Raw genomic sequence first — 14,906 nt, 5'->3', positions numbered from 1 at the left:
CTGTTCAGCTTTTATGCATTATCCAAAGTCCATATAAACTTTATGATTTAGAAAGAATACCAAGCTGTGGAAATATGTGATAACGTTATTATTCATACAACAGATATTGAGTATCTATTTTGTGCAAGGCACTGTGCTACCACTGGGAATAAAACAATATGTGAAACTGGAATAATTACTTGTTAATTTTATGTATTTCACATCTTCAGAGTGAAATTAGAAGTATAAAAAAAGATTTAAATCCTTCTTCCTTAAACCCTAAATTGCCAAGCCAATTAAATAATTCATGTTAGAAGCAATATGGTAAAATGATTGAGAATGTGGGTTTTGTGGTTGGATAGACCTTGGCTTTGAATTGTGTGACCTGAACAAGTATATCAATCTCTGTAGGCCTATTTCACCATGTGCAAATTGGAAAAAATAATACCTTTTTAATAAAATTAATAGAGTTAATATAAATAAAGTGTTTTCCAAGGGGTCTAGCACATAGTAAGCCCTCAGATGGTAGCTCTTATGTAAATTATTTTTTAAATTGGCTACTTTAGGTGAAAGTAGGCCTCTACCTTTCCAGAAATCATCTTCAGATAACCTTGCTTTTATTTCTATGTAAATAATTTTCCAAATAATCATATAGGATACAGGGAGGACATAGAATTTACAACAAAAAGTTCTAGGCTATAATGATATTATGAAATGTACCTAACTTTTATCTCAGGAGATTATTTTTTGTAGTCTTCTATAAGCTTATAGAGGACTAGAGCTAAAGGTAGTATGATCTGGGTCAGAAAAATTATGTATGTTTATTAAGTATTGTTGGTATAATAATTTTATCTCAGAATATATTTCCTTTGGAATATAGAATGCTATAACATATCAACTTTCCCCCTCCCCACTTGTTTTTAATTGCTGTTTCATTAGGCTATTCATTCAATTGATTGGCATCATGAGGGCAAACAATTCATGTGCAGCCATTCAGATGGTAGCTTGACTTTATGGAACCTGAAAAGCCCAAGTCGTCCTTTCCAGACTACAATTCCACATGGTAAGGTGTATGCTTTCCAAAGAAATAAACTCTGGAGATATAGTGCCTAGACTTGAAGTGGAACAGGTGGTATCAGTGTGTTTGAAAGAAAGTAATAGGATGTAACTTCTGATTTTAAATACCTCTTTATACCCCCTTCAGATCCCCACATTATACTCCAAACTTTCTGTACTTTCCCTCCCCTGTGTCTATCCACTTTCCTACTTTGTGATACTTATATAGAGACCTTTCCAACAAAAACTGAATGATGGATGGTTGATGTATCTGAAGCACAGGAGATAATGTAGAAAATCTGCCCAGTTTTAAGGGTTACAGAGATAGTGAGAATGACACCATATAGATCTGACTTTCAGACCTAATTCCTAAACTGGTTTATAGTTTGTCATTTTCTAGATTCTCTCGCTTATTTCCATTTCTACCATTTGATTCCATTAAATTATGAGAACTATGGTTTTCATTGTAGATTATATTTCTTATTATCTTCCTTATCAAAAGGATGTATTTAAGGTTTATATTGTACCTGTCTCACTGGGCAGAATAAAAAGTTCAAATGTATGAGTATCTTTTATTCAGATGACCATTTTATTTCTGAGAATATTGGTAGTGATCTGAGTTCCATGTTTACCTTATATCATTGGTTGTAAGAATAGAGAGGTCAAAACCTAGCAGTTAATCAAACACAGTCTATTTTATATTTTCTGAGCACTTATTATAGTGTCAGATTTAGAAAATTTACTATTATTTCTTTATAATGAATGACCCATAAACCACAAGATCCACTTTTCCATCTTGTGTTGGTCTGTCCTTTTTTCTACCACATTTGCATGTTCCATTTACAAATTATTAAATTATTACAACATTTAACCTAGCAGCTTTACTTAGAGATTACTTTGCATTTACTCACTTACTTTCAGATGCTTCATTTACAGATTGCCAGTATAGAAACCTTGGATAGTTATTTGCTATACCTCCCACTCAGATTTAAATATTTATTTCTATGATGAGTTTACTTTTTCTCCTCCCCCTAAAATCCTTATGCCTTTTTTTTGTATGTGTATAATATGATTTATTCATAAATTTTCTGTTTACTTCTATTCTTCTTGACTGTCAACTTCTATACGAGTTCTTTTTGGCTGGATTAGATATTTAATACTTTCATATGTTTCACCATATCCATATTTATAAGTTAGGGTTGTTTTCTGTACAGTTGACCCTAGAACAGTATGGGAGATGAGGCACGGATCCTCATGCAGTTGAAAATCTGTGTATATATAACTTTTGACTCCTCCAAAACTTGTCTAATAACAGCATACTGTTGACTAGAAGCCTTACTGATAAACACAGTCAATTAATACATATTTTGTATGTTATATGTATCATATACTGTATTCTTACAATAAGGTAAGCTGGAGAAAAGGAAATGTTATTAAAATCATAGAAAGAAAAGATATATTTACAGTACTATATTTTTAAAAATCTATTCCTTTGAATCACTAGGTTTTTTTTTTTAAAGCTTATATATTTATTTATTTTGAGAAAGAGAGGGTGGGGGATGGAGGGGCAGAGAAAGGAGAAAGAGAATCCTAAGCAAACTCTATGCTGTCAGCACATAGCCTGACTCGGGTCTCAATCCCACGAATCATGAGATCATGACCTTACCGGAGATCAAGAGTTGGATGCTTAATGGACTGAGCCACCTAGGCAGCCCTGAATTAGTTTTATGTTTTTTGGGTAAATACCTAATAGTGCAATTGCTGGATTGAAGGGTAGTTCTATTTTTAACTTTTTGAGGAAACTTCATATTGTTTTACAGAGTGGCTTGTACACCTGAAACTAATATTATACTGTATATTAACTAACTGGAATTTGAATAAAAACTTTTAAAAAATCTTTACATGAGTAGACCCACACAATTCAAACCCATGCTGTTCAAGAGTCAACTATAATTCTGTTTTCCTGTTTAAAGGGCTAAAATTCTGTTCACAGGTTGTTGAAAACATTAGCACCTGTCTCATAACATATAGATTAAGTTAAATACCATTGCCTCTCCATAGTTAAGCAGACATCAGTGATTTTTACAATAAAGGCATTCATTGTCATATTTATCTATATTCTTCAGGTTCATTTTGTTACATTTCATTTCACCTATTTTTATTTTAGAAAATAAAAATTTTTCTAAGTAGTACTTTAGCTGTATTCTATAAGTTTTGATATTAATTTTATTAAAAATTTTAATTTTCATTAATATTCAGTTTGAGGTATTTTCTAATTTCTATTATAATTTCTTTGATGTCTGAGTTAGACATTTGTTTTATAATTTCTAAAAATGTGTTTTGTTATAGATTTGGAAACTAACTGTAGTCTGAGAGTGTGGCATGATACTAGTTCTACAAAATTAACTGTGATTTGCTTTATAATTAGACATAAACAAATAATTACTACAAAGTTCCAAGTACGCTTGAAAAGAATACATTTCCAATACAAAGGTCAAACTTGAAATTGTGTTTTCTTTGTATTTTAAATCTTTGCTAAGTTTTTATTGTTTGATTTTCCAATTTTGAGAGAGGTAAGTTAAAATTCTATTATTATAGATTTTTCCCTGTAATTCTGTTCATTTCTGCTTTATATACTGTAAAAATCAAGTAGGTCGAGGTGATTTATAATATTAATCAGATCCTCTGATTTTAGTGATGCTTGATTAGTGTTATCAATTTCTGAGAGAATGGTATTAAAATTTCTTATGGATTATGGAATGACCATTTTTTACTTTAGTTCTGTCGTTTTTTGTTTCATGTATTTTTGAGGCTTAATTGTTAGGCATCCATTATGTCTCCTATAGAGGGCATATAATTGGGTCTTTTTTATTTTTAATGTTTATTTATTTTTGAGAGAGAGCATATGAGCAGGGGAGGGGCAGAGAGACCGGTGGGCAGAGGATCTGAAGCAGGCTCTGTGCTGACAGCAGTCACAAACCATGAGATCATGACCTGATCCAAAGTTGGATGCTCAACCAGTTGAGCCACCGAGGTGCCCCAGTTGGGTCTTTTTTATTTCGTCTCTATCATTTAGTCGAAGTATTTTGTCCATTAATATTAAATGTAATTACTGATGGAATTGGATTTGGGTACACCAAGTTATTTGTTTTCTGTTGGTCCGATCTTTTTTTTTGTTTCTTTCATCGTTCTTTTTTTTTTTTTTTTTTTGTCTTCTGGATTATGTGAAAGTTTTTATTAGAATTTCCTTCTAATTTACATGTAGGCATTTTATCTTAAGACATTTTTTTTGATCAGTTACTCTAGGGATTACAGTATACTTCTTTAACTTTTCACAGTCTATTAGAGTTAACATTGTAGCACTTTATGAAAAAATGTAGAAGCTTCATAATCATATATATTTATTTACATTTATACTATTATAATAGTTATATATGTTCTAAATACACTGTTGTAATTTTTGCTTTAAGTAGTCTTAAGTATTTTTTAATTAGAAGGAAAATATTCTGTATTTTATTTATAATTTTCTTAATATAATTTTGTATTCATGAAGTTTTATAGTTTCATTTGTTCTTGAGGATACAGCAACATCATTCAGCATTTCACTTACCTTCCTTTATCTAAAAGTTCTTCTCTTTTTTTCTTTTATTCTTGAAGCACATTTATGATGCATTTAAATTTCTGGGTTGACAGTTTGTATATGTGTATGTGTTGTTTTTAAGGTGCTGAATGAACGCTTTAAAAATGTTCCATTATTTTCTGGTTTACAGTGTTTCTGAATGAGAAATGTGTGGTGTTTTTGACATTTGGTTCCCTTGTATATAATTTGTTGTTTTCCCCTGGCTAATTTCAAAATTTTTATAACTTTTATTTTCAATAATTTGACTATGATATGCCTAGAGTTTTCTTCTTCAAATTCATTCTGTTTAAGAGTTACAGAGCTTCTTACATTTAGAAATTTATATCTCTCACAAAATTGGGGAAATTTTCAGGCTTTTATTTTTTCAAATGTGTTTTTCTGCTCCAACCTCTCTCTACATCTCTTTTTGGAACACTAGTTATCTGTCTGGTAGAATTTTTGGTATTGTCCCACATGTTTCTGAGCCTCCATTTTTTTGTTAATCATTTTTTCTCTGAATTTCAAATTGGATAATTCCCATTGGTCTTTTTCCTCTGTAATCTTCATTCAGCTATTAAGTCCCTTAAGTTATTTTTATTTTAGATATTTTTCCACTTGCTACCTTTTTATATTTTGTATTTTTCTGCTGAGATTTCCCCTGTTTAGTCATTATGAGCAGTTCCCTTCCCTTCCTTTCCCTTCCCTTTCCTTTAAACATTGAGTCTAGTTATAATTGTTGTTTTAAATCTTTGTCTGATGAAACCAAAATATGCTTCCCCTTGAAGATGGCCTCTGTTCATAAGAATGACTCAAATTTTTCTGCTTCTTCATATATCTAATAATTTGGACTGTATAATGCATATTATGGATATTATGTTGAATATAGTATAGAATATAATTTTGTTACCCCCCCTTTTCTTTAGCCATTGTGTTTCCTAAACTGGGAAACCATATATAGATTTATTATTTTTCTACAAATCAATATTTTCTATACTACAAAAGTAGGCTTTGTCTGACACTCATATTGGACAGTAGTAGGAAAAGAGGGAAGGTGGCCACAGCCAACAAGGTTAATTTAGTACCTATTTTACTTGAGGCTAGCACTGTGGTGACATTGTCCTTATTGTAGCTGGTTTTCACTAGCACTACAGATATTATTTTTCTTTCACAGTAAATTTTAATGATTTCACATATGTATTATTCAATCACAATGCCCTCAGCTAAACATACATACACACACACACACACACACACACACACACACACACGTACACAATCTACATATATGATCTTAAATCCCATCTAATCCTTAATAGTGACATTGTTGCTCAGAAACAGGATAGAGATGTCAACAATTATCACCATTATTTAACATTTTCCTCAAAACAATATGTAATGTAATTAGACTTGAAAAAGAATTATGATATTTAAGAGGTTAGAGGTTTTGGGGCACCTGGGCAGCTCAGTCGATTAAACGTCCAATTTCAGCTCAGGTCATGATCTCATGATCTCAAAATAAATTTTACTTTGCATGAGTTTGAGCCCCGCTTCAGGCTCTGTGCTGACACCTCAGAGCCTGGAGCCTGCTTCAGAGTCTGTGTTTCCCTCTCTCTTTCTGCCATTCTGCTTTTGCTCTCAGTCTCTCTCTCAAAAATAAATAAATATTTTTTAAAAGTTTTGAGGGTTCAAAATTACTTTTCGATAATGTAATTGCACAGCTAAAAATAAAAACTAATTAGGAATACTATTAAGTATAACATGAGAATTCTGTATACAAAACAAAATAAAGTGGATGATTACAACCATGAAAAAAATAGCATCCATAAGAATCCCCGAAGTAAATGTAAAATAACAGTGAGATGTTATTTCTACTAAAGGACATAAGGAGAACTTTAATAAATGAAAAACATACCCTATGTATGCATGGGTAGAGTTAATTTTATAAAATGTTAGCTCCCCACATATTAATTCAAAATTCAATTTGTTCCCAAGAAAAATAACAGTTTTTAAAAATCAGATGTACATATGTACAGCAAAAATAAACATGAAAATAGGAAAATTATTTGAACAAAAAGAAATGGTCTATTATAGATGGTTTGGAAGATTAGATGCCCTGAACAATGCTTGCTGAAATAAATAAATTCTTACTGAAATGAAAGAAATTTATTTAAGTGTGTGTGTATATGCATGTGTGAGTGTGTGTGTGTGTGTACTGTGTTTTAAATGTCATTGAGCTAGCAACCATAAAAACAAGGTAAATTTAAAGATCCCCAAAACTTTGTTAAACTAGAAATCCTGAGATATAAGTGATGAAAATAGTTTGTTCTGAAGTTTAATGCTGTACTTCAAAGAACTTAAACTTCTATTTTTAAAAAATACAAATTTGTTGAGATGTAATTCACAATTCACTAAAGTGTACAATTCATTGGTTTTTCATTTATTCAGAGTTATGCAACCATCAACACAATCTAATTTTAGAACATTTTTGTCATCCCCAAAAGAAATCCCATACTCATTAACAGTCATCTTATCACTAGTCCTCCATCATTAGGCAACTGCTGGTGTTCCTCTGTCTGTAGACTTGACTACATTTCATTTCATGCAAATGAACTCCGATTAAATGTAGTCTTTCATGACTGGTTTCTTTCACTTAGCATAATTTTTTCAAGGTTCATCCATGTCATAGCAAATTTAAGTATTTTATTTCTGTTCATTGGTGAATAATATTCCATTGTATGGATATACCACTTTTTTTTTTATCTATTCATCACATGATGGGCATTTGGGTTGTTTTCATATTTTGACTATCTGAATAATTCTGTGAATGTTTACGTACAACTTTTATATGGACACATATTTTCATTTCTCTTTGGAATATACCTAAGAATCGAATTACTGGATCAAATGACAACTCCTATTTAACATTTTAAGGAACCGCCAAATTGTATTCCAGAGTCCTCAGACTTTTACATACTTACCAGCAATGTATTAGGTTTCCAACTTTTCCACATCTTTATCAACACTTGTTAATATCTATCTTTATTATAGCCATCTTGGTAGGTATACAATAATATCTCATTGTGGTTTTAAATATTTCCCTAATGAATAAAGATATTGAATATCTGTTCATGTGCTTATTGTCATTTTTAATATTTCTTGGTGACACACTGATTCAGTTCCTTTGCCCATTTACAAATTGGGTGTCTTTTTTCATTATTATTATGGAGGTGTAATAGTTCATTATATAGTAGACCATATATACATACACTGAATCTTCTTTATCCATTCATCTATGGATAGACACTTCCATTTTTGGCTACTGTAAATACTGCAATAAACATAGAGGTGCATATATCTTTTCAAATTAGTGTTTTGTTTTGTTGAGCTAAAAACCCAGTAGTGGAAGTACTGGATCATATGGTATTTCTATTTTTAATTTTTTGAGAAATCTCCATGCTGTTTTCCATGGTGACAGCACCAATTTACATTCCCACCAACAGTGCAGTAGGGTCTGTTTTCCTCCACATCCTTGCCAACACTTGTTATTTCTAGTCTTTTTGATTCTAGCTGTTCTCACAGGTGTAAGGTGACCTCTCATTGTGGTTTTGATTTGCATTTTCCTGATGATTAGTGATGTTGAGCATCTTTTCATATGTCTGTTGGCCATCTGTATGTCATCTTTGGAAAAAGGTCTGTTCAAGTCCTCTGCATATTTTTTAATCAGATTGGTTTTATTTTATTTATTTATTTTTTTGGTGTTGAGTTGTATAGTTTCTTCATATATTTTGGACATTAACCTTTATCAGATACATCATTTTAAAATATTTTTCTCCCATTAAGTAAGTTGCCTTTTCATTTTGTTAATGACTTCCTTCACTGTGCAAAAGCTTTTTATTTTGGTGTGGTCCCAATAATTTATTTTTGCTTTTGTTTCTCTTACCTGAGGAGATGTACCTAGAAGAATATTGATAAGGCCAATGTCAAAGAGATTACTGCCTATCTTTTCTTGTGGGAGTTTTATGGTTTTAGGTCTTTCATTTAGGACTTTAATCCATCTGCAGTTTATTTTTGTATATGGTATAAGAAAGTAGCACAGTTTTATTCTTTTGCATGTAGCTGTTCAGTTTTCCTAACACCATTTTTTGAAGAGAATTGTCATTTTCCCATTGGATATTTTTGCCTCCTTTGTCATAGATTGACTGTATAAACATGATTTGTTTCTGGGCATTCTATTCTGTTCCTTGGACTATGTGTGTTGTTTTATTTTTTTGTTGTTGGGTTTTTTGGTGTGTGTTTTTTTTGTGTGTGTGTGTTTTATTTTGTGAGTACCATACTGTTTTGATTATTACAGCTTTGTAGTAAATCTTGAAATCTGGAATTGTGATACCTCTAGCTTTGTTCTTCTTTCTCAAGATTGCTTTGGCTATTTGGGGTCTTCTGTGATTCCATACAAATTTTAGGATTATTTGTTCTAGTTTTGTGAAAAATGCTATTGGCATTTTGATAGGGATTGCATTGAATTTGTTGATTGCTTTGGGTAGTATGGATATTTTAATGATATTCTTTCAATACATGAGCATGGGCTATTTTTCCATTTATGTCATCTTTCATTTCTTTTATCACTGTTTTATAGTTTTCAGAGTATAAGTCTTTCACCTCCTTGGTTATGTTTATCCCTAGACATTTCATACTTTCCAGTCCAATTGTAAGTGGGATTGTTTTTTTTTTTAATTTTTCTTTCTGTTACTTCATTATTAGTATATACAAATGCAACAGATATTTGTATATTAATTTTGTATCCCACAACATTACTGAATTAATTTATGCTAACAATTTTCTTCTTCTTGTTTGACTGCTGAAGCTAAGACTCCCAGTACTATGTTAAAAAGTGGCGAGATTGGACATCCTTGTCCTGATCTGAGAGGAAAAGCTCTGTTTTTCACCATTGAGCATGATGTTACCTGTGGGTTTTGTTATATATCACTTTTATAATGTTGAGGTATGTTCCCGCTAAACTCATTTTGTTAAGAGTTTTCATCATGAATGGATGTTGAATTTTATCAAATACTTTTTGTACATATATTGATATGATCTTATCACTTTTATCCTTCATTTTGTTAATGTGATGTATCACATTGAATGTTTTGTATATATTAAGCCATCCTTGCATTCTTCTTGGAATAAATTTTACTTGATGATGGTGAATGATCCTTTTAATGTGTTGCTAATGCAGCTTGTTAATATTTTGTTAAGAAGTTTTGTATCTTGGGGCACATGGGTGGCTCAATCACTTGAGCGTCTGACTTTGGTTCAGGTCACCATCTCACAGTTCGTGAGTTTGAGCCCCACATTGGGCTCTGTGCTGATAGCTCAGAGCCTGGAGCCTGCTTTGGATTCTGTGTCTCCCTCTCTCTCTGCCCCTCCCCTGTTCATGCTCTGTCTCTCTCTCTCTCTCTCTTTCAAAACTAAATAAACATTAAAAAATTAAAAAAAAAGAAGTTTTGTATTTGTGTTCATCAAGGTTCTTGCCCTATAGTTTTCTTTTTCACAGTGTCTTTGGTTTTGTTTTCAGGGTATTGCTGACCTCATAGAGTGTATTTAGAAGCTTTCCCTTTTCTTCTATCTTTTGGAATAGTTTGAGAAGAATAGATATTAACTCTTCTTCAAATGTTTGGTAGAATTCACCTGTGAATCAATCTGGATGTGGACTTTTGTTTGTTGGAAGTTTTTTGATTTTCTGTTGAATTTCATTACTACTAATTGGTCTGTTTAGATTTTGTAGATTTTATATTTCTTCCTGATTCATTTCTATAAGTGTCTATGTTTCTAGGAAGTTATTCATTTCTTCCAGGTTGTCCACTTTGTTGACATATAATTTGTGTAGTAGTTTCTTATAATCCTTTGTATTTTTCTTCAATGTCAGCTGTTACTGACTTTTCCTCCTTCATTTCTGATTTTGTTTATTTGGGCCCACTCTCTTTTTTGTTTGTTTGTTTTTGATGAGTCTGGCTAAAGTTTATCAATTTTGTTTACCTTTTTAAATAAGCAACTCTTGGTTTCATTGATTTTTCTATTGATTTTTTAGTCTTTATTTAATTTATTTCTGATGTTATCTTTCCTTCTACTCACTTTGGGCTTTGTTTGTTTTTATTTTCTAGTTCTTTTAGGTGTATGGTTAGATTATTTATTTGAGATTTTTCTTGTTGCTTGAGGTAGGCCTACAGTGCTCTAAATTTTCCACTTAGAGCTGATTTTACTCCATCAAAGATGTGGACCACTATGTTTTTATTTTTATTCCTCTCCATGTATTTTTAAAATTCCTATTTGATGTCTTCATTGACCCACTGGTTCTTAGTAGCATGTTGGTTAGCCTCCATCTGTTTGTGCTTTTTCCACATTTTTTCTTGTGTTAATTTTGTAGTTTCATCCTGTTGTGGTCAGAAAAGATGTTGTATATGATTTTAAATTTATTGAGACTTGTCTTATGGCCTAACATGTGATCTGTCCTGGAGATGTTTCTTGTACACTTGAACAGAATGTATATTCTATTGTTTTTAGATGGGATGTTCTATATATTTCTGTTAAGTTATTCAGAGACTCCATTTCCTTATTGATTTTCTGCCTGATCTATCCATTTATGTAAGTCGTGTGTTATAGACCTTTACTATTATTGTATTACTGCCAATTTCTCCCTTTATGTCTGTTAATATTTGCCTTATTTATTTGAGTGCTCCAGTGTCGGCTGCATAGATATTTATAACTGCTATATCCTCTTGTTGGATTAACCCCTTTATCATTGTGTCTTCTTGTCTCTTACTACAATTTTTGCTTTAAAGTCTATTTTGTTTGATATAAATATTGTGCCCCATTTTTTTTTTTTTGCTTTTATTTGCATGGAATATCTTTTTCCATCCTTTCACTTTCAGTCTGTATGTGTCTTTAGGTCTGAAGTGAGTCTTTCATAGGCAGCATTTAGATGGGTTGATTTTGTATTTTTATTTATTCCACCACCCTATGTCTTTTGATGGGGGCATTAGAGCATTTATATTTAAAGTAATTACTAATAGGTATGTACTCTTACCATTTTGTTCATTGTTTTCTGGCTGTTTTTGTAGTTCTGTGTTCCTTTTTTCTTCTCTTGCTCTCTTTCTTTGTGATTGACATCTTTCTTTAGTGTAATTACTGGTTTTCTTTCTCTTTATTTTTTGTGTATATATTATAGGTGTTTGGTTTGTTGTTACCATGAGTTTCATATATAATATTCTAAGTATATAGCAGTCTATATTAATTTGATAGTCACTTAAGTGTGAATACATTCTAAAAGAATTTTATCTTTTGCTGCTTTTAAAATTCCCTTTATTTTTAATCTTTGACATTTTAATTTTTATGTGTCATGATGTGGACCTCTTAGATTAATCTTGTTTGGAACTCTGCTTTCTGAACTTGGATGTCTTTTCCTTCCCCAGGTTATTAAAATTTTCAGCTATCATTTTTTTTCAAGTAAGTTTTGTGCCCCTTTCTCTCTTCTCCTTCTGGGATGCCTATAATGAGAATGTTTGTTTGATGTTGTCCCAGGTATCCTTTAACCTATCCTCATTTTTTACAATTCTTTTTTCTTTTTGCTGTTCAGGTTGGGTGCTTTCCATTGCCCTTTCTTTCAGATTGCTTCTGCACCTTCTAATCTACTGTTACTTCCCTCTAGTGGATTTTTTCATTTCAGTTATGGTATTCTTCAACTCTGATGATGCTTTTCTTATATATTTAAACTTGTGTTAACATTCTCACTGAGTTCATCTACTCTTCTCTCCTATTCATTGAGCATCTTTATGACCATTACTTTAAACTCTTTGTTAGGTAGGTTGTTTATCTTTGTTTCATTTAGTTCTTTTTCTGAGTTTTGTTTTCCTCTTTTGTTTGAAACATATTCTTTTGTCTCCTCATTTTGCTTAATTTTGTATCTGTGAGTTAAGTGAAACAGCTACTTCTTCTAAACTTGAAGGAATGATCTTGTGTATTACCATCCCCTGTGTAGACTAAGTGCCTGGTGACTTTGGTTAGCTGGCCAGAGCTATGGCTATTGTGTACCCTGGGTCCCGGGGCACTCTGTGCTGGGATCTCTCTGGTGGATAGCTGAAGCTGAAATGGGTGGGGGCCAGGGTGATCCTAGGACTCTCCACATAGAGTGCTGTGTCAGAACAGCTGAAGCTAAAGTGGGTATAAGTTGTGTTGGGGAAGGGGGTATCCTGGGACCCTACACATTATATACTCTGGCAGGAAGACTGAAGCTGAAGTGGATACAAGCTGGGATGTCCTGGGGCTCTCCACACAGAGAGAATCCAGGCAGGATAGTTAAAACTGAAGCGGGTGCAAGATGGAGGGGAGGGGGCTCCTGGGGCATTCTGTGCTGAGGGTGCCCTGGAAGGATGGCTAAAGCTGAAGTTGGTGCAAGTTGGGGTATCCCAGAATGATCCATGCAGGGGGAGCCCTGGTGGAGAGGCTGGAACTGAGGAAGAGTGTGAGCTATGCAGAGGGAGGGATGGTGGTCCTAGGGTGCTCCATGCAGGAGGTGCCTGGTGAATTGTCTGGAGTCAACATTGCCTGGCCCTGGAGTGTTCTCGAGTGCTTTGCCCGTGTATCACTCTGGCAAAAGGGCTGTAACTGTAGTGAACACTGATAAGGAGTATTCCAGTGTGCACCACAGTGGTGCTGTCTTGGTGGAATAGCTAGAGCTAGTGTGGGCTAGGGGCCCAGAGTCATTGAGGTAGTAGGCTAGCTAGGGTGCCTGGATTCTGCTCTTGTGCAAGCTTTCAAGATGGAGAGGGGAATGTAAACCATGGTGCTTGTCTGCCTGGAGAGTTTCAATAGCTTCCATGACATTTGGTGGAGTCTTTTATATGCTAGTTGCTTTAAAAAAAAATGTTTATTTTTGAGAGAGAGAGAGGGAGAGGGAGAGAGAGAGAGAGAGAGAGAGAGAATGGGGGAAGGGCAGAGAGAGAGGAAGACACAGAATCCGAAGCAAGCTCCAGGCTCCAAGCTGTCAGCACAGAGCCCGATGCAGGGCTCGAACCCATGAATCATGAGATCATGACCTGAGCTGGAGTCAGACGCTTAGCCAACTGAGCCACCCAGGTACCCTATATGCTAGTTGCTTTTTTAAATTGTGGCTTTTTTCTTTGTCCCAGGTCATCAAGGGCTGGCATGTGCTAGGGGCCCAGGTTTTGCTGAGGTGGCAGACCAGCTATGGCACCTGGACCCTGCCCCCATCTTTACTATCAAGGTGGAGGGCTATCATAGACAGTGGAGCTTGCCAGTCCCTCTAGCCCTAAGACAGTTTCGGTCCTCCTCCCATTTGGCAGCGCTCTAGGGCTGGTTCCATTATATTCTAGTTGCCCTTTTAAACCATAACTTTTTTTCTATGCCCCAGGACAGATGAGTCTGCTTCCTGTCCCTTAGTCCTACCCCTCCCCACTGTAGTTCATAGCATTGGGGGTGAAGGTTCCCTTTGTGTTTCCCTCTCTTGTGCTGTTCTTTTGTGGTATATTTTTTGTTGTACATAAGCTGTTCAGTTGGCCCTCAGTTCTTCAGGAAGAATTGCTCTATAAGTAGGTGTAGATTTGGTATGTCTGTGGGGGGTGTGTTCAGGGTCTTCCTATGTCACCATCTTGGACTGGGACTCCCAAGTCCTATTTATAATGCTTAATCTAGCTTCTAGAAAGTCATCTGGAAATTCTCTGTCATAAAGTGAAGCCATAATATTCTTAACTACTGCTTCATGTACTCCTACTATTCTCAACACTTCATGTCTATTACTCATTTATTTATGGTACCTCATATTGTCAGTTTTATATTTGTTTTGCTTAAGCTAGTAAATTTTAAGCATCTTGATGGTTATTCCTTTTTATCCTGCCATTTAGTATAGTACTTTGAACATAAAGAGTAGCAATAAATATAATTTTTATGACAATTTTTTACATTACATATAAGCATATTTCAATTACTGACAGGCAATGAATATAATCAAAGTTGAAAACCTTCAGCCAAAAATTAATTATTGGAGTTAGAAATTGAAGTAAATAATTAATTAAGATACTGTTCTTTTTTACTGAAATCTGTGTATGATACTGATGTATATTGATTGAAAAACAGTAATTGTTTCCATTATGTATATGTGTGTGTGTATGTGTGTACACATACACACACACATATACACACACATACCTATATACGTGTATATATAAACAACTGCAAATAT

At 33.6% G+C, this 14,906-nt stretch overlaps 1 protein-coding gene across 3 annotated transcripts in view; it reads left to right on the top strand.

Moving 5' to 3' along the window:
- STXBP5L (syntaxin binding protein 5L) overlaps positions 1-14,906 on the top strand; it is a 398,449-nt gene that overhangs the window by 183,736 nt on the left and 199,807 nt on the right. For all 3 annotated transcript variants that reach the window (XM_047876610.1, XM_047876607.1, XM_047876609.1), the window contains exon 9: positions 919-1,042. In XM_047876610.1, coding sequence (XP_047732566.1) covers positions 919-1,042 — 124 coding nt within the window. The remainder of the gene's footprint in view (positions 1-918; positions 1,043-14,906) is intronic.

This window comes from Prionailurus viverrinus, chromosome C2 (genome assembly GCF_022837055.1).
Source record: "Prionailurus viverrinus isolate Anna chromosome C2, UM_Priviv_1.0, whole genome shotgun sequence".
In the NCBI taxonomy this organism is placed as follows: Eukaryota; Metazoa; Chordata; class Mammalia; order Carnivora; family Felidae; genus Prionailurus; species Prionailurus viverrinus.
Note: the sequence above shows the minus strand (reverse complement) of the source record. Positions and strands in the feature narration are given on the sequence as shown.